Below are 20,804 nucleotides of genomic sequence, written 5' to 3'. Positions count from 1 at the left end.
AGCTGAATGAAAGCCTGCCCTTTCTAGCTGCTCTCTTTTTCTCCTCTGTTTCTGTCCACCCCCCACCCCCCCTCCTCGCTCCGGACTTTTACTGGCCCACAGCCACCCTCAATTACCATGGGTGGAAAGAGAAGCAGATAAGGGGAGCATGAAATAGTGAAGCAGACATCCCATCTCTAACAGTCCAAGAGGAAAATAATAGTAATGAACGCAACTTCCTTCCAAGAGTTGGGGGTTTGGATCACGAGTGGTTTGATCAGGGCACAACCAGAGAACATGGAGTTTTCTGGATGCAAGACAAACACAAGATCAGCAGAAAGCATTCACTATGCTGAGACACATTGTCATACTGTACTGCTTCACGATGCATTCAGTGGGATCCAAAATGACCAGCAACATATTACACCATTTCTGGTGAAATTCCACCTCACCACTCAAAGGGAGAGCCGATTATGTTCTACAAGTCAGCAATGAACAAGGTGTGAAAAGCTACTGTGCTGCTATTTCTGCAAGGACAGCTGGAAGTCATTAAAAATGCAGAGCTGCAGCTGCTATCTGAAGAGCAGGCAGATTTAAGTTTGATCTTCTTAAACATGTTTTATCATGTTTGTGCTCAGGGGCAGTCTGTAATTCAATTTCTAAAAACAGCCTCAGTGTTTGGCTCTCTTGAAGTCTCCAAAGAAAAAAGTATGACAGTTCTGAAGGCGGCAGTGTACAAAATAACTCATCAAATTTACAATGGAAACAGAATGGCTCGGTACAACAGATAAACAGAAGCAGCTGTATTGGAGCTGCTCTCGAAGGCTTCTGCTACAGTTTAGGGGAACACATGAGGAAGGCAAAGCCTCTTTTTCAAGAACTCATACCAGTGTAGTACTTTGTACGTGCCATTAAAGAGGTGCCATGTCTTGATGCATCCAAGCTACCGAGTTTATGCCAGCAGAATTATATATTCATATACAGCAGTTTAATGCTCATCCTTGGCCAAATAATCAAGAACTTGGCACGCTCTACTTGTTAACATGAACGCTGGAGGTTGAATGTTTCAGGTTAAAAATGTCTCTTTATTCTGAGTGAAGTAGTAATTTCCTGATGATGACCTTGTTGACCCTGAGCCTCAGCACACCCTAGTGGACACACAGGCAAATACTGGGTTGGTTTTTTGATCCTGGGAGTGGACAGCCTGCTGGCGATGCAACACTTTCCAGTGTGAGTGATTTTCTACGTCTGCAGACTCTGGTGTCTGGTTTGTGACCAACAGGAGGTGCACGTGGTGAAAATCTGTATGTTTGTTTCAGCCAGGAAGCCAAGACGTCCATCGCTCTGATTGTGTGGTCGAAGCTGGAAATGTGACCGATGTGATGTAATTAAAAGAAATTGCCAAAGTTATGTTTTGGTTGAATCATTTTGTAAATGGCTGACATCTGCTTGGCGCCAATCATTGAAAATTGATTCATTGCAATCATTTGCAGGGACAAACAACGACTTGTTAAAAATTTGAAAGTAATTGCTGTGTGACCAGTATAAATAAGTTATTCTCATCTTGTAATTAAATCCTAACAGCAACATGAGTGCTACTGAATTTACACACAACATTTTTACAGGCATATATGGCTTCAATATATATTGTTTATCTCAGTCTCCTCAGTCTGTTCTTCTTTTGACAACTTGGAACAAAGTATGGAGACTACTATATGTGTTTTCCTCAATCCAAAACACACACCAAAAACACACGTACTTTGATACCAGGCAGTTGTTGCACAAATCTTCAGGTTAATCTGTGAAACACCCAGGCTGCGATCATATTTTACATTTTGATCATATTATAAATATCAGATAGTTTTGTAAAACATGGACTTATATAAATAATTTAACTGATAGCATAGATGCCCCCCAACTTCTTTATTTTTCTCTGCGATGTTGGGATGATGCACTGGTACTTTTCAGCGCATTCTTTAGTTTCCACACAATGGCCGCTGTGATCAGGCTTGCCCCACCACTTCCTGTACACTCTTCAACCAGATACCTAATTTGTTAAATTTTTGGGGTTTAACAGCTTCTTCAACATGCAGTTTTTGTGGTGCATGCAGATTGCATTGTCATGCTGGGGGAGACGGTTGCAGCCAGAGAGCTCCAGCTCCATGAAGCAGAACTTCACTTGTTAAAGTATGATCAGTGTCAGTCACTGCACCTGTCAGGTATTCCAATGTCATGGTGCAATGTACCACATGTTGTATGCATACAGGTCACTGCAAATTATATGACGCCTGCCAAGAAATAGATTCTGATATAGTGTTAGGGGGGTGCAGTGAATTTCCTGAAGTACTCACACTCGATGAATCTAAACTTTTATGCACCTTTATTAAAGAAAGTTGGCCTTTGGACAATTATGTGGTCACTCAGAGCTGCAGGTTTATCCCATGATGTTGCCACACAGCATCAGACAAAATAAATGAATGAGACTTTTGCATATCCCTCTTTTCCTCTCATGGTCATCAGACGGCCAGTTATGCAGAAACCTATTCTTCATAAATTTTGCTATTATGTAATGAAACATTCACTCCAGTGTGTGGTCTTCCAGGAAAAGTAATGAGCCAGATAGAGGTCCGTTAAGAAGCTAAATTAATCAAATTGTTAAAAAAAAACAAAAAAAACTGTATACACAGTTGCTTTTCAAATCAGAAAATTTGTACTTACAAGAAAACCAGAAATTGTTAACATCATTTATGCAACCCAAGTGACTCATTCTGCCAATATGTATCTAATTTGTATGAGGATGATAGAAATTGACAGAGTATATTATCATAATACTAATTAATATGGAAAGTAATGAATTCTAGAGTTAAACCTTACAACATTAATAGTCTTCTTACTTGTACTTTAACAAAAACATAGTGACACATTTGGCAAAATACTTATATTAGCTAGCACTTAGAGCGTTTGGAAGTTGTTCTTAAACATCTAGATAACTGCCTGGATTGAGAAAAAACATAAAACCTCAAACCTCATCACTTTGAAGCTCAACTGTACCGGGAAATTTTAATCAGCACACATTCATCAAGCCGTATTTATCATGATGGCTTCTTTGGTTTACCGCAGAGATAAATTCTGAGCATGTCTGAAGCAGGTCCTAGAGCCCAGAAAACTAATTCAGGATAATCATGGATTAGTAATAGTTTCCATGACAGAGGTGGCCACTTTGATGGAATGAAACAGACCAGCATGGTACGCATGACACTGCAGTCACAGACAGGAAGACGATGATCTGCTTTAAATGGACTTCTACACAAACAAATGTCAGCCTGAGTGTGTGTCAGATTTAATAAGTGTTTCTCAATCATATTTAAGCTGTGAAGGGAAAAAAGGGAGAAAAAACTAAATCTTTAGTGCAAAGCAAATTTGTATTCCTTAGCTGATCACATACATGCCCCGGAAAGCACAATACAAAAAGAAATGTGCATAGTCTCAAGTAGTTTAACTCATTTCTTTCCCACCTGACGCTGTTCAGCAACAGGGAAGTCCCTATGTGGGAGAAACATCATTACTGGTACCATTATCTGTTGCTACAACAATTTCTAGTGAAAGCATGGCTGTAAGTTGTTAAGTTTACTGCTGCCAAAACCATCCCAAAGGACTTAAATTATCATTTTTCCAAATCTTTCACTTGATAAGTTTGGATTATAATATAGACAAGAATAACAGGTGCCGGGTCAACGGAGTCTTTTATAGCACACTAATGCTGCACTTATATTCCACATATTGTGATCATATGGCCAGTAATATGCTCACTCTGAAAAGCTTCCAGTGTACATTTACCAGTTAAAGAAGGTTTCAGGTTTCTGCATATACAGCATTTCAAAATCAGCTTGCATATTATTAACTCATTGCACATGATAGCAGGATGATTCAATAAAAAAAAATTTTAAAAAAGGAAAAAATAACTGTATTAAAACAAAAAGAAATGAACAGCCTCTGGCTAAGTCCATGTTTCGACTTTGTCGGATTTGGTCTGTTTTTTTGGGAGGGGGGCATCTGACAGGTGGCATCTGTCACATCTTATGTTTTCACTTCTGCAGAGGGTAAAAATAAGTGTTTTTCAATGTCATTTTAGTACAGAGCTACAGTATGTTATTTTACAGCCCCTGCGATGATAATGAGTGGAATCATGTGAAATTAGGTCTCTTCACTACAACTGTCTGACAGTCCAGATGTGCTCCCAGGGGGGTTTATGAAGAGGCCTTGTAAGATGTCCTCTTATGTATCAGCAGGGGGCCTCTCAGGTTGAAAGTTTCCTAACCTCAGTAGCTTAAACAGTATTATTCAAAAATAATATCTGTTCAGTGTAACATCTAGATGAACATGAAACTTTTCTACAGTGTCTGTTTTTCACTGAACAGCTGCAGACGATTTAGCTTGTCAGACAGTTTGATTCACAAGCTCACAATCTTGGGTGAATGTATCTGCCAGGCTTCAGGCTCTGCGTTTGTGGCCAGGGCACAGTGGGTAGAACCAGACAGTGTCTTATACCATGAGCTTCAGGTGGGGTTTAGGTGTGACGACAGCCAATAAAATTAGCTTGAAAACAGAACTAAAGAGTATTTCCTCACCGAAAGAAAGTAAAAATACAGCAAATCTCAATGCTTCTCTTGACAGAAAAGACTTTTTCTGTCTCAGACTAATAGATACGTGAACTGGCTCTGCACGTAGTGATTTGTTGATGCAGTTGGTTTGAAGTTTCCTGATAACTAACAGCGACGGGCTGTTCATACAACAACTGTCCAAATAGTGCTAGATGTTCTCCAAACCCTTTCCAGTAACTACCTCCCAGATGTTCTGTAATACTTCTCGAACATTTCTGTTCACTCAAAAGTCATATATTATAGGGTATCATATGAATTACTGTACATTCATAGATTTGTATCATATTTTGGGTTTTTATTATAAAGCACAGATGTTTAAAACAAGATAGATTTGGGCAAATCACTTTAAATATGTCAACTATGAAGGTGATCTTTTTTATAAATATATATATTTTTTCCCATCTTCCAAATCACACAACTGTTTTTTTTTTTGCTAACTTTTGTCAACAAGACTACAGTTCAGTTTATTTTGCATATTTACATGAAAAACTCTATTTATTTGAACAAATGTATATCATCAAACACCTTTACACCTTTAAGCCTAGTAAACAATTCACATTGCCTTTTTTTTCCCTCTAGGAGCGATTCCTTAATCTCCGTGGTGCTGGTTGTGGCGTCCCACTGGTGGAGTCCAGCTGAGCACACCCAGAGGTGACACAGACACCTGGAGACCCTCTGAGACCGGGGTGACCCCTGAGTCCAGGTCGGCCAACATGTCCCCTCTCACCCTGCTTTCCGGGCTGGCCGTTAAAGGCTCTGCCAGGACGTCCACGCTGACCTGTGATTGAGTCAAAAATGTTGTTTAGTCTTCAAGCATCACCGTCTGCCCAGTTAGCTGAGTAAGGCTGTATTCACAGATTCCAAGAACCGAGTACTTCCAGAGAAAAATAATTTCTTTTTTGGCAGACAACACAATCCTCTTACTGAAACAAACCTCCTGCAATATATACCCACCCCTCTGGTGGGGATTTAAATGCTGAGACTTGGCTAAATGCAGATAGTAGAGTAGAATGAGGCAGATGCGGATGTGGTCATCAATTATTGCCCAATTTTAAACTAAATTCTCCAAAAACATGATGTTTAAAAAGAGGAAATTACCCTGTGGTCCTTGATCTCCAGTGTAGCCAGGAAGGCCATAACCCTTGGCTCCTTTATCACCCCGCTCTCCCCTGTCACCTGCAATCCACACAAACACACACACACACACACACACACACACACACACACACACACACACACACACACACACACACACACACACACACACACACACACAAGCAATAGTCTCTCAGTAGGACTGAAATACTTTAACTGCTGTTGAAGTTGCTCGTGTTGATTAAAGACCTAAAGTGCTACTGCGATCATTGTTAAATAAACTATTTGGAACACACCGTATACACTCTTTGATTTTATTGGCCCAGCATGGGACTGTAATATAACTGTGACATCATGCCCAGGCCTCAAACCATAAATTAGAGCAGCAAATGTACACATAAGCCCACAAGGTTTCCAACACTACATAGTGCTGAATTCAGCAGTTCCATGTAGAGCCGATCTTGATCAAAGAAAGCCACATTTTGGTTTTTGTTTTTTTTTTTAAATGGTGTAAAAGGTTCTTTTACTCACAAAACACAATGAGCTTATTCTTTGTTGTACAATTAATAATCATATACTATATAAAGTTGTCATGGTAGGTAGGTTTATTGTAGGTTTATTGAAAACTATGTGGGGCACAGTTAATGATAATATTAAACTGTAAATGGATTTTTACTTAAAACGATCTGTTTTTGATTAATTGTACTGGCAATCTTCATGTAATTCTCTTTGGAAAGTGTAAATGTAATGATTTCAAAGTCTGGTTAGAACTTTAGCAATTTTTCATAATTTAATCTTTAGTACAGATTGTCTACAACAATGTTTCAAAATGATCCAATCATATTTGTCTGGACACACATTACTTGTCTATCTTAGTGGGTTGCCATAGTAACTAGTTAAGCACAAGTAACAACTTAAACACTCCCTTTCACTTTCAGCATCTGTCTGTAGCCTCTTGCTTTTTCTTTGCATCTGTCCCGTTGCATCATTGTGGAGAACTGGTCAGTGAGTTTGTGGGCAGATGTGAAAACAATCATTTTATCTTAAATACAAAACAAAACAGAAAAAAGCTCATAGTTGATTTTAGAAGGAACAAGAGGAAACAGAACCATGTTAACATGGGAGCAGGGGTGGAGGTGGTGTAGGAATACAGATCCCTCGGAGTTCAGATGGACAACAGACATACTTAAATTGCAACACAGAAGTCATGTACATGAAGGGACAAAGCAGACTCCTGAGAAAACTGACACCCTTCAATGTCTGCACCAAAACCCTGTATATCTTCTGTAAGTCTGTTGTGGAAAAAGCAATCAGCTTTGTGTCCATCTGTTGGGGCAGCAGCATCCGAACCAGAGACTTAAAGAACCTTAACAAACAAATCCAAGAGAGCTGGTGTTGTGCAGACAACTTTGGAGCGTCTAAGTGACGAGAGAAAAAATACTGCACAAGCTGCTGCTTCAAAACACAATAAGGAAACAACAGGGGTTTTTTAGTCTGAGGCTTGTTTATGAACACTGCATGACAGAAAGGAACAAGGTGTTATTCCTGTCTGCAGCCATCACACTCTGGAAGAATACTTTGAATTAATCAGTAATTATTTCTCATTTTCAGAAAGATTCTACAGTGTTTTCCTGAGGTCAGGGGGCATGACAGGGAAACCCAGCAAAGGAAAATAAACAAATAAGCAACAAGCTGGAGAATGTGGTAAAGAAAATGAGCTGAAATTGGTTAAAAACTGGTGAAAATACACAAAGTTAATTTCTTTTTGATGCTGACAGTGTGTTGTTTCCTCACAGTTTCCAGGTGGAGACTTTACTTTCTCATCAGCAAGCAGATGACTAAAATGGATCATTCAGTGGGAGCAACTCATATCACAGTGTTGCATTGATGATAATATGAGAGAAGCAGTACAGACCACATGTAGAACTGCTTAGATGAGATAGAGTAGTTAGGGATAAATACTTTTTGTTTCAAAGGGTGTGCTCCCTTTTGCAGATCAGATGTGTAGTGTAAGTCCACTCTCAGTCACAAAAGAAGCACGCCACGAAGAACAGCATAATAATGTGATGATATTCTACGTTTTGTAATGTGAAGGTGGTTTAAATCTGCTTACATTTGTTTATAACATTTACAAATCAACACAGAGGGTGTAAACAAAACAAAAAAAAACCTCTTTTTCTGTTACGTGACAGCAGACAGCAAACTTAGCAACTGGAAGTGTTTATGATTTATGATTTTCACACCTCTCCCTCCTTGTTGACCTGGCTCCCCAGGTTCTCCGTAGAATCCCGGTAGGCCCATTTCTCCATCATCACCATCATCACCAGGGTCGCCCTGAAATGTCATCAACAGGAAAGCACATTATTAATCACTTGTGTGTTACATTATGTTTCTAATAGATTTTATGTCTTCACAAATGCTTTTTGTAATGGGTTATGTTCACCTCAGACCAGCTCTTCACTAAACCATCCAAAAAGAAAAACACTGTTTGGTACTGCTACATCACTTGTATGGGCACTGAACACCACAACATCAGGCTTACTGACCATAATTTAACATAGTGGAATATTTTTATGCAGTAATAGATTCAAGAACATTTATCAGCCCAGTGTCCCTCTGATTAGGAGTAGTGGAACATGAATCGATTTTACATTGTATAATAATGTGGAAAAGGTTTTCCAAACCAAGGACAGCCAAGAACCATTCAACACAGACCAAGTGTCTAGTCTGTGACTCCTTATTTGTCCTCACGGAGACGTGGAAAATCGTAATGTTTTCATTCCAAGCTTTTCTGCCAAATACCTCAGCTCTCTTTGTCCAGTCCAGACCCTCGCAATGTGTTTGCATTTTGCTCAGCCAGAGACTGCAAAATGAACAATGCATGTATGTACTGCACTCTGACAGTGCTTCTATATCAAAGGTCTGCATGAGCTGAGTTATAAGGAAAAGCTCCCTGATACATCTTCAACAATAAAAATCTAAGGTGTAAAACTCACAGGAAGTCCTGGTGGTCCTTTCTGTCCAGGGGGACCAGGAGCACCCATGGGAACATCACCATAGAGAGGACAAACGGCAGCGCACGTCCTCTTTACTGAGTTGGCAAAGGTGGACATCTGCTCCAGGACCACCTTCTTGCAAACTTCAATCACATGTTCAGCAGGGAGAGTTGGGCCCTGTGTAAGAAATTAACACCACATCCTTCACTGGAGGTGATCTCGCTGTGGGTGGGACGGAGCAATGGCTGCACCTCTTTGCAAATTTAGTGAACAAATCTAATAGTTTTCCCTGATGCTCATGGTTGGTCTCCACTAACTGGATCTGCTTAAAGTGTTGCAGTCAGACAAAATGATAACTGCTACATTTTCTGTGGCATTATCCAGAGATGGATGAATTGCCTTTTATAGTTGAGACCAAATAAACTACAACTCTATAAACACTGTGGTTTTTCTTCAGCCAACATGTTCAGAGATTTTTTTTTTTTTTTTTACTCACTGGTGGGCCAGGGAGCCCCCGAAAGCCATCCGGTCCACCTTCACCTCGAACCCCTTTGATTCCAAGTGAACCTGAACGACCAGGTGGACCTGCAGGGCCACGCTTCCCCCGTCCTCCTTGAAGACCCTGCTCACCCCTGTCCCCAACCTGAAGATCACATCAACAACATCAGCAGGATGAAGAAAAGGGCAGAGCAATGGAAACACTTAAAGAATACAAACACTTTAAGCTTAAGTTGTTTTTATGTCAGGTTGATAAGAATAAAAGATAAGAGTTTTGCAGACTGCAAGTGACACACAATCAGTAAACATGCAACATACACATGGATATAAAAACAAAAAGAAAAAGGTAATATTGCTCTTTGCTGTTAAATATCTGAATGCAAAACAAACTGGAAATTTACATACAAGTTTCAAAACAAAAACCAAATCTGGCAAAGCAGGTCTGAGAAATGTGCAAGATTCATTTTGGTGCAGTTGTGGGCGTTTCTTTTCTTATCGCATCTGCAGATGCTCTGAATATGCGAGGAATGTTATTTGATGGATTCATATTGGATTTTTCCAACTATTAACTTTGCAAACACAAAGGGATGAATGGAGGATATTCCAACCATTATAACATTTGGAAACACCACACCTGCATGACTGCTCTCTCTCTCTCTCCAGTGACAGCACTCCTCACACACCATCATGTTTTGTCTATGTATCTTTAAATTAAATCGGAGAATTGCGCTGAAAATCAAAAACGGCCTGTGTACCCGCTCCCATTTCATGACTGACCATCAACTGAGTTAACTAAACCCAGACTTGGTCCTTCACTGAAGCAAAGAGAGCAGGCAGCAATGTGTTAAAATTACAATTTAAATTAGTTGTTGAATCTATTAAGATAATCATGCCTCACCCTTCCTTTTGGACCTTTAGCTCCCTTTCCTCCCTGTAAAAACAGATCAATCATTTCTAAGAAACACAGAAAAGGGGACAAGCAAAGACAGTGAAATATGTTATGATATGTAATAGAGTACCTGTGCGCCTTTTACTCCTTTGATCCCCTGGATTCCCGTGTCACCCTGTACAAGGCAAATGAAATGTAAGCAGTGTAAAGAAGCTTGCCAGTAATTGGTAGATCAGACTTTCACAGATGTGCTGCTCATTCCCTGGTGAACAAGAGGATGTATCCAATGAACAGACTTGTAACTCATACTTTTGCAACAGCAAGGTGATTTTGACAACTAAAGGAGGTAACTTGTTGTGATGAATCTATATAGGCTTTTCAGCTGAGCATGTGGGTTTTATGGATTTTCAGAGCCTTACATCACATTTTGGCACAGTTTAAGTGTCTGACATGACCCTGTGAAGAGTTGTCCACTGGAGTTCAACAGAAGTCCTTTAGTGTCACAGACAGAATAGAAACAAGACCATGGTCAAATGTTTTATGCTAAGGATGTCAAGGTTGCAAAATGCGTTGTTGTCTTCTTACAGACAATTTTGTTGGGCTTTCTAACTAACAGTGAGTATTCACAGCACATTTTCCGAATGTTTTAATTATCTACACACAGTCCTTTAGGTGCTATATTGTGGCAGCATGATGATTGGTATATTTGTTGCAGTAGAATCATGATTTGGATGCATAAAAATGACTGACTGTTATAATGAAGCAGCAACAAAATGGTCCTTCACTGTACTTGTTCTCTTAGCCACAATTCCAGCCCACAGCATGCAGATTATAAAACATTAAAAACATTTGACAGATGTTGAGCTGATCTGTGTGGGATTCATAGGTTATAGCTGATGAAGTGTAGGATGTCAAATCTGTGCGCTGGTTGTCACATGATCTTCTCTGTGTGTAGGGTCATGAAACGTGGGACTATTCTTTAAGGCTAATGTTTATCCCACAGCCACATCAAAATTCTTTCTTTTTTTCTTTATGTCTGATCATTCATAATAATGATGATAATGTATTAAATTTAAATAGTACTTTTAAAGGCACCCAAAGTGGTATACAATACTCTATTGTTAATTTACTCCTCATTCATAACTTTTAATGGTAAGCCACATGTGCAGCCACAGCTGCTCTGGGGCACACTGAAAGCAATGTGGCAAAAGTTGAGTCAAAGTTTGATGTCAACTCAACTCAACTGTAACTTTCCAGACCCAAAAGGTAACTCTGCATGTCTTGATTAATTACACATTTAATCCAATTTTATATTTTGAATTAGTTCTAATGGACCTTTTCTGTGCCAGCGTTCTGCCCCAGATGTTGGTTTCTTATCAGGCCTTTTTAGTATTGAGTTTGCAACAGAAACAGAAACAACTGAAAAATGGTTTCTGTAGGAATTTCTGTGGCTTAACTTGGCTTCGCTGGTTCTGTAAACATCAAGAACAGGTCCAGAGGGGATGCTATGCACTCATTGTGACCTTTTGTCCAGATGGGGAGAAAAAAGACACACTGAGCCAACATGTCTGTGCATTGTACCTCTTCATTATGAGCTTGCAGAGCGGTAATATGGAGATGAAGCTTTGCCAACTTGAATGCTCAATTTGTGTAAAACTAAGAGAAGGAATGAAGAAATCTGCATAGCAACTCAGTGAATGGCTTATGTTGTTTTAGATGAATTGCTAAAAATGAAAGGCTTCTTTCCAAACCAGGAAAAAGTCTTGGTTTGGAAAGAGAATACATTTGCAAATCTTAAATTCTATACAGTCTGTTGACCCAGCAAATTATACCAAAATAACAACAGTAATTGTGCCATTAAACAGTAATTTTGCCCTCATTTTATGTCTCTAATGGGTAATGGATAGAGGATGTATTACCTTGGACCCGGGTTTTCCAGGCTCACCCACGTGACCCTGTAAAGAGATGACATGCTTTAATAGCTAGAAGAAAATGAACTAGTGTTTGGATGAGTTGAGAAAATTCATCTGGAGCACTTACAGTAGGTCCAGGTGGGCCAATAAATCCAGGTCTTCCTGGCTTCCCTGCAGAACCCTTGTAACCTCTCAGGCCCTTGAGAATAAAACATTTATTAAGCAACCTAAGGGACTGCTTTATTCTTTGCTGTTTCACTTTAAGATGGCAAACTACTTTATGAACAAAATGCATTATGTGCTTGTCTTCAGTGACTGAAGTGCTTGAAAATGTGACTTACTGTTCTGCCTTGAGGGCCCATTTCTCCTGCAGGCCCCAGGGTGCCTTTCTCCCCCTTGTAAAAGACAAAAATGGCAATGAATTAATCTGACAAAACAACTCAATTTCACATCTATTTACAGAAACTAAACAAGATTTGACCTTTGCTCCAACGCGTCCAAGTTTTCCACTGAGGCCTTGTGGTCCTTGATAGGCCTGTGGGAAAAGACATCAATAGAATAATTTTACAAGGGCACTTTTTCCAAGATGTGATTTAAAGTAGTGAATGCGAGCAGAATACAATACCTCTATTCCAGAATCACCATCTCTCCCAGGTAAACCAGGATCTCCGATTATACCCTAAGAAGGTGCGATTTTTAAAAAGAAAACAGACTATTTTCATAATGACGGAGTGTATCACATGTAAGGCTCTGGTTGCATCAGCAGAAAGTTACTTTTGATCCAATAGTGCCAGGTCTGCCCACAGGTCCTAGGATACCCTAGATTTCACAAGGTCAGACAAAGAAAAGGTCTCAATTTAATTTGTTGCCATTTGAAATATTCAGTGTACTTTTGTAAATCAAGTAAAACACTTACAGGCCGCCCCTTCTCTCCAGAAGTTCCCCTTTCTCCAGGATCCCCAACAATACCCTGTCAGTCCATCATACAAAACAACACAGCATTTAAATCGAGTGGATTATCTATGGAATTCAGGCTCTTCTCTCACTGACTCATCATCTTATGTTGATATAGTTCAGGCCGACACATCTCAGCCAAAATCCAGCCACATGAACTACTGTTGTTTATGGAAACAGCACATCAGCCAAAAACATACTTCAGTTTCAGTTTTACCGCATCATCAGTGATTTATGGCTTCTTCACGGTCGCATGAGGGAATTTTGAAGGTAGTAGACAAAGTATCAAACAGTGTACTAGTATGGATTACAGAACAGGGAATCCCACAACAACCCACCTGTTTTCCTCTGGGTCCCGGCCGCCCTGTTGCGCCAGTATTTCCTCTTTGGCCCTAAAAGTAAAACCATGATAGATTTGGATGATTTAAAAAAAAAAAAAAAAAATTAAACTAAAAGCTAGAAACTGGAGAAAAACACAAATACCTTAACTCCTTGAAACCCAGGAATCCCTCCATAACCTTTAAGGCCTTTTGCACCCTTTAAGGAGGCCAAAATGTTAGTAATACAGTAATTACATAATTGCTTGCAAAAGGGCTTACCACAGTGTCTGAAAGGTTAACCCACAATTTCTCCCTGTTTTCCTGTTGCTCCGATATCTCCAGGAGGTCCTCGTACTCCCTTTAATTATAGCCAAAAGGTCAAAATTAAAGTTATCTATTACGTTTTATAACCACAAATGTGTAACATCTTTACTGGCTGTCTTGTAAACCTGCCCAAAAGAGGTCTAAAATAAAAGGCAACAAAGGAGCTTACCTTGAAGCCTGCTGCCCCTTTTAATCCTTTTAGTCCTTTAGGACCCCTGTCTCCCTGTGAACAACATCACATTTATACACAATTGTACTGTTTTCTCTAGAAATAACATGCTTGATCAGAGCAATGGATTACCACTTGGCCCCAGCGTCCTTGCATCCCTTTTTCGCCTTTGGTTCCTTCTTCTCCCTGAGGACATGTTGTTAGGTTTCATTAACACAGCTAAAGAGCCAGGCTGAAAGTAAAACATTGATGGGTGTATGAGGACAGAGCCCACCTTTGGGCCAGTTTCACCAATGTTGCCATAGTCTCCTGTGTTTCCACGGATTCCCTACAAGACAAGATTGTCTCCATTATAAGCATGACAAACATGATTTCTCTGAGCTGGAAATGGGCTCGCATGAGAAACATGGGAAAATCTGTTTCCACTGAAAGAAAGTTAAAAGTTGGACTGTTGAGGCAGGGCTTTTTAATTAAACACTATAAAACAAATCTGCAAAATGATTTACAGCAGATAAAGACAAATGAAGGTCGTAAAGGATTTTTTTTCTTTTCATATCTATTCAAGCTTATTCAGTCTGTTTTGCCAACAGTTAAATGCAATTTCACTTCTCAAGTACCAGGTCAAGTACAATCAGAGTGGGAAGCGGTTTTACAGATTATCTTAAGTAAACAAAATGAACAATACAATTGTTGATGAGAACTCTGAAACAGCTGGAAGGGTTTTGCTGTTCTTTTAAAGTGTTTCTCCAGTTTTATTTATGACCCTTGTAACCAGAGTTGGCAGGCTTTGCTTACTGTACAGCATGGGAAAAAGATACCCAATACAGCACCAGCTGCACTGTATGGAGACATAACATGATAAATAATAATGCTCATATCTCATCTTGTACAAAAAAAATTAAATAATCATAATAAAATAAAATGATATAATAATAATAATAATAATAATAATAATAATAATAATAATAATAATAATAACAACATATAGTGATTTATAATAAATTTAAACCAAAAATTCATTAAAAGTACCATATGAAGACAGTATGTCAAAGGTGAGACATGTTTTGCTTTTGTTATTTTGTATATTTGTTCATTTTTCTATTTAATTTGATATCAAGAAGATATGAAAAAAACAACATTGGAACATACTGGCCCTGTGTTGCATTATCTCTTTTTTTAATTACAATGTAAGCAATAAAAAGTTTTACAAGTTAAAGTAAATGTTGCTTGCAGTTCATGGACTCCTTTGCTCCATTTTTCAATCTAAAATGTGACAAATGCGTTTTGCAGGTGAAAGCTCTGCAGAATGCAGAATGTCATCAAGTGGCATTTTGCTGAGATTAGAAAATGTTCTTAAATAGAAATTAATGCACCCACATAATAGCAGTATGGCTGTTAAATGTGTCCCCCGCTCCTGCAGCAACACTTTTTAAACATTACAGACATAGTTTTCAATAATTACATTTTTAATAATATTTTTAAACAAAATTAGTTATGTCTTAGTACTGTCTTTACACTGTCTAGTGTATATATATCTGCTGAGTAGATTATTTAATTCTATTGTCATAACTTTTCATATAGAATCCAGATTTTTGGAGAAGGTGGTTTGTCTTAGTCACATTAGTGGAAAATATACATAAGCAGGACTTAGGAAACATTAGTCATAAATACAGCTACATGGATCTGTATTGTTTGCACAGATGCTGACTTCCTTAGTATTAGATGGAAAAGTGTTTTCCATTTGGCTGCATTACCCTGAGTCAACAAACACATTAAACAAGGATGGGGCGCCTTTGTGTTGTCAGTTTATTTGACCACCTCACCTAACAGTGTGTTTTAAGCAGAGTCAGCTGGACAGAGGTTAACCTCAGAAATGGCCGACAATACGGCGAGAGGCACAACCGTGAACTTTACGACATATCTGAGGCAGGAAAGCTCAGATGAGTAAAGGACCACCCACCACCCAAGATGGCCAGTCCATATGATCTGTGCCAGGAAATGCCCTCCTTGAATGCCAGCAGGGATGGCGATAAACAAGTTGGGACTCTATGATCCACCTGCTGACAGGAGGTTGAAACTTTAACCAGCTACACAAGACAGATGTTTGCTCCCAGATGAGCTGCAGCTGCAGTTCAAGACATGAACATGTCGCATGTATAGTTCTGGAAATGTGCTCTGGGTATACATTAGTCTAAATGCCTACTTTCCTCATGTTGTAAGGGTTTTCTTTTTTAAGTGCAAAGGCCAAGTTAAATGCCAAGCCATCACATAGGAAGGGGGAGAAAAAAAAACCTCCCTCTTTAAACACATGTTCCTGACTGTTTTTAAGACTCAGATTTGTGCCAACAACTGTGACTGTGACATCAAAGAGATTAACATGTCATAAATTTAAAGTGGAAATAATCACATCAGTGGCTCTCTGAAGGATATAGATGAGAGAGTTTTTGTTGATTCACTGATTGATGTGGCTCCTTCAACTCAGTGATTTCCTCTTTCAACCTTTCACAAGCTTTTCCTGTTTTTCCTGCATTTGCTCTTCTGGAGATAAATTAATGTGTCCATTTATGCAGAAATGTATGAAATGTGACTAATTTCACTCATAGATAAGCAGTCTTATGCCAGTCGATACCAGCCACTTGGATGGTATGGTTATTGCTCAACCGCCTGGGTTTTCTGGGATTCATTATTCCTGGCTCAGTTTCTTCCAAATGGAAAAGCAAAACCATTAGAAGTCCTGTGATCTTAGGCCAGAATGACTTAAATCTTATATTCAAAACCAGCAGGGCTTGTGTTTTAAGGCACAAATGGCTATTTCAGAACTACAGAAACAAATTTATTGTCACATCCGTGTTGGTTTGTATTTTCCTTGGATTCTTCTCAAACCTTCTGCAAAGCGGACATGAGTTTTCAAACTATGAAAGAATCCCTGTGTTTACTATCGCTGAGTGCTTGTGCTTCCAGATCTGTTTCCATCTTTTCCTGTCTCGGTTGTGCTTCCATTGGCATTTTCCACAGCTCACTGCTGTCACACAAGTGAAAGTTTTACAATGTCACTCACCCACAAGTCAGCTCAAGTCCTTAGGGTGGAACAAAAGGAAGTGGATGTAGATCATGCTGAGAATGCATCATGTAAACACTAGAACAGGCATTCAACCAGCGTGACTCAAAGTTTGATACTTGCATGACTTAGAAGCATAATGACATTATTTACCCAGTTGCCTTGTCTTCCTGGGTCTCCGGTTTTTCCTGGAAGACCCCTGTGACCCTGTAGAATAGGAAACATATTTGTGTCAGCACATAGGCAATTTGTAATCATGTTCTGCCAGTTTTCTGCACAGGTGCAATCACCTTTGGCCCTGGGGGACCCTGAATACCAGGTTGTCCATGCATACATTTGCAAGATGCTCTTCCAGCTGTTAGGCCGATCTCTGCATACCCTCCACACTGTTACAACAAGATAAACAGCAGGATGGTTTCAAAAATACATTCCTATCTTTGAAGAGAAGAGTGGTGAGCATAGCTGACTCACCACACTGGAGAGCTCACAACAGCCTTCTGAATAAGCCTGCTGTGGGTCACATGACACTTCCATCTGCTGGAGGTCCAGCTAGATTGATACAGAAGATACTGTCAGAAATTAAAGTTGCAGTCAAACTCCTAAAATGTTTTTTAAAATCAAGTTTTAACATACAGGCACTGAACGGTCCCCTACAGCCCGTTTGACGATGGAAGTGTATCCTTGCCGGATAACTGGCCTTGGCTCATCGATAAACTCCACTCTGACCTCTTCACAGTCTATCAGCAGCTTCACCTGGCTGCCTTTCACACTGAGCGCCAACTTGTGCCACTCTCCGTCAAACAATTTCTCCACACCATGGAAGGTCTTCAGCATCTGGCTCCCACGGGGGCTGGTGTAGAAAAAATCTAAAGACCGTGCATCACCATGGAAACGCAGACCAACCTGCTCTCTTCCCTCGGGGTCACTGACCTGCCACAGGTTCCAGGGTGTCTGGATTGTGTCCTGAGTCACCTTAAATGTTGCAATAATGGAGTATTCAGAGGGGAGTCCATCTGGATAAACATCACTGTAACACAAGAATAAAGTGCAGAGAAGTAAGTCCCTTCAAGTCTGCTTTTCATCACTTCAACAATTCTGAAGTTTTGTTAAAAGTTAACTAAACAAGAATAAGTTTAATTCCAGATGACTATATTGTTTTACGAAATAGTTTGATTTCATGAAATTTAGATTTACAGCTAACTATTGCAATCAGCGATGAGTTGAAAGCATCAGAATGCTGAAGCTAACCAAGAAAAACCAAGATAAAGAGGTATTATTGTCTATATTTTATTGTGATAAAGGTATTCATATGGAAATATATTCAAGTTATATATAAATAATATGCCTCCATAGATTTATAGTCTTTTTTTCATTTAGAAAAACAAGATGACATCAACACCAGACATGCTAAGTTAAATTGGCAGCTTATCTGCTTTTGTCTATCCAAACATAAGAATAAATGGGGGTGTTAATATAGCTTAAAAATTCTATTAAATTAAATTACATAGGACTGTATTTTTTTTTTAAATTTTTTATTTTTTGAAAAACAACATATAGCACACATTAAGCACATTCGGTTTGCTTCTTGTTCCCATTATGAAACAGTCCTCATAATCTATTTGAGTGATTCTGTCCCACAGAATAAATTGTTCATGAAGCGCCTCAGAAACTTCAATTTTTCATTTCATCTAACCTTAAAAAGACTAATTAAATACCAATCTTTAATGGTGCATATGTTGATCACTTTAAAATGATCAGAGGTGTGTTTCAGTCTTAACAACACCAGGAACTGATGAAATCCATCTTTCCACCCAGTTACAGCCATGTGACAAATGAATAAGTATGTGCCTTCCATGAGACTAGCTTGGCTCCAGGGTGGTATTCTACCTCATGGCCCTCCGTAGATGAATGGAGGGGTTGACACGATAGGCCACTGCCTCCGGTTTGGACCCATCTACTGTCCTCACACCTCTAGACTCAGGCACACGAAACTCCTCCAGAAGATCAAAACCTCACAGAACAAACACAGAACTTAGTTTGGTATCACAGATTACGTATTCAAGTAGCTGGACTTCTTCTGAATCATGTGTCAGCACTGATAGATATCATTCACTGTTAATAATGCCAGCCCTTCACAGGTGCAGTGAGGTAAGCAAATAAATCTATTAGTAAGATGAGCTTGTTCATCAATCTAACTGAGCTCAGCATGACTAAAGTATTCCCTGTGAGGTCAGGGTGTGTGGTTATAGATATTTATGAAAGATAGGGCTATCATAGCTTTAGCAGAGGTGAATATTTTTTTTTATTCTTTGCATATTCAATATATTTCTTTGCTTTTCAGCACATGCAGTGGACCACTATGCTGCGTGGCTTATTTGTTGTTAAAGGGGTATCAGTTGCAGGAACTGAAAGGTAAATTTATCCATGTTAACCTCGCATTAAAGTATCCACAGGAGCACTGACAGCAGGAACAGAATCCTCTGCATGGCGACCAGCTGACAAACACTGACATCTGCTGGTCATCAGGTGGCACAACAGTATTCAAGCAGATGTTTTTAAAAAGTGTTGAGCAGATAATCAATATTTTTACATAAAATCATCACAAATATTTTTATATTATCAATGTATTAAAACAGAACAAAACTTTAAATCTTGAAACGTACTTAATGGAAATATATTCTGGTAAAGAAAGTCACATATGAGTCCAACCCCGGTCAAGTCACACACCAGCATATCGTCATTTTATTCATATACTGTAGTGAAGAACAAATTCAGTAAAAACTGTTAAATCTATACTTACTGGGAAACTTCTGACACTGAGCCAATCCCAAGAGGGAAAAGAGTGCCACAAACACCAGCATATGTTTGAAGGCTGGCATTTCTGATGTTTTGAAGTCAGGGGCTATAAGTGCCTGTGGTACAACAATTAAATTAGTCTGTCATTTAAATGTATCTGACATAATATAATAGTATAGTTAGTGATTTATCATTATATCATTAGACTTCCAAAAAAGAAACCAGTATGACCAAATGTAAAAGACATAGAAAGAGTAGTTTGAAGATAAAAACAGTACAGAAGTAACAATGGAACATTTTCTTTAAACTCTATTTTGAAAATAAGTCTGTTTTGTTATTTCTGTAATGTAAAAAGATCCTTCTTGTTTTCCCTGATAATTTACTGAACAAAATCCAACAGTCATCACACACCCAACAAGTCTTCTCATCCACGGCATGACAAACTGGTATCACATCAAACTGCCGTTTTTCCTTTACAAAATATACTTTCTAATCAAATAAAGCAGAAAATGTGGAGAGTACTCACATATTCCTGAAAAGCCCCAGGACTCCTGCTTATGGATCGTTTCCAGTATCTGATGTGAGGTTATGTCCCACTTTAAAGTGCCATCCCAGTGCCAGTGTCTGAACTGAACAGGCGGACCATTCACATTAGAAGCTCTGGATCTCTGAGGAGCCTGACCCCTGAGCTCCATTCCACCTGCGGTCCCCATGGGATCGTCTCTTTTCATAGGCCAGTTAGGCCGACAGTCAACGATGGTGTAGCTCAGTCTCCCACACGAGACAACACATCGAGGACAGGCAGTTGAACTTAATGCAAATGTGCAGAATTACCAGTTTAAAAACAAGTCTGGACTTTATCTTATTAAAGAGATTTGTTTGTCAGAGTGCAGAATTTTAGTACATTTCTGATTGGCAAAAATAGGTTTTTACAGCCAGTGTACTTTTAAACAGTTAAGTGTATGTCCATTGAAGATAGTGTTAAACTATCTATACTCTCTCTCTCAGAGGAAGGCGTAGTATTTCACAGCCAAACACAAGACACTCTGCAAACATTCCAGCTAGACTAGATCTCTGTACTGCAACTAAAAACTAGCTGCACGAAAAGAAGTCCATTCAACAATGTAATATAAAGCAGATAACAGCTGAAAA

General features: G+C 39.1%; 1 protein-coding gene across 1 annotated transcript; it reads right to left on the bottom strand.

Moving 5' to 3' along the window:
• Window positions 1-5,215: 5,215 nt before the first annotated feature.
• On the bottom strand, window positions 5,216-19,735 carry LOC306762158 (uncharacterized protein; the record flags this gene model as incomplete). The annotated part of the gene is made up of 26 exons (XM_079248568.1): window positions 5,216-5,418; window positions 5,739-5,816; window positions 7,979-8,069; window positions 8,732-8,908; window positions 9,228-9,374; window positions 10,128-10,160; window positions 10,249-10,293; window positions 12,038-12,073; window positions 12,159-12,230; window positions 12,373-12,426; window positions 12,513-12,566; window positions 12,657-12,710; window positions 12,806-12,850; window positions 12,948-13,001; window positions 13,324-13,377; window positions 13,469-13,522; window positions 13,610-13,663; window positions 13,799-13,852; window positions 13,931-13,984; window positions 14,073-14,126; window positions 17,010-17,063; window positions 17,147-17,242; window positions 17,328-17,405; window positions 17,490-17,883; window positions 18,744-18,867; window positions 19,657-19,735. The coding sequence occupies 26 exons, from the start codon at window positions 19,733-19,735 to the stop codon at window positions 5,216-5,218; spliced, it is 2,292 nt and encodes a 763-aa protein (XP_079104694.1).
• Window positions 19,736-20,804: the final 1,069 nt, after the last annotated feature.

Source organism: Telmatherina bonti, assembly GCF_933228915.1.
Source record: "Telmatherina bonti genome assembly, chromosome: 11".
NCBI lineage: Eukaryota > Metazoa > Chordata > Actinopteri > Atheriniformes > Telmatherinidae > Telmatherina > Telmatherina bonti.
This window is presented reverse-complemented; position numbering and strand designations above follow the sequence as displayed.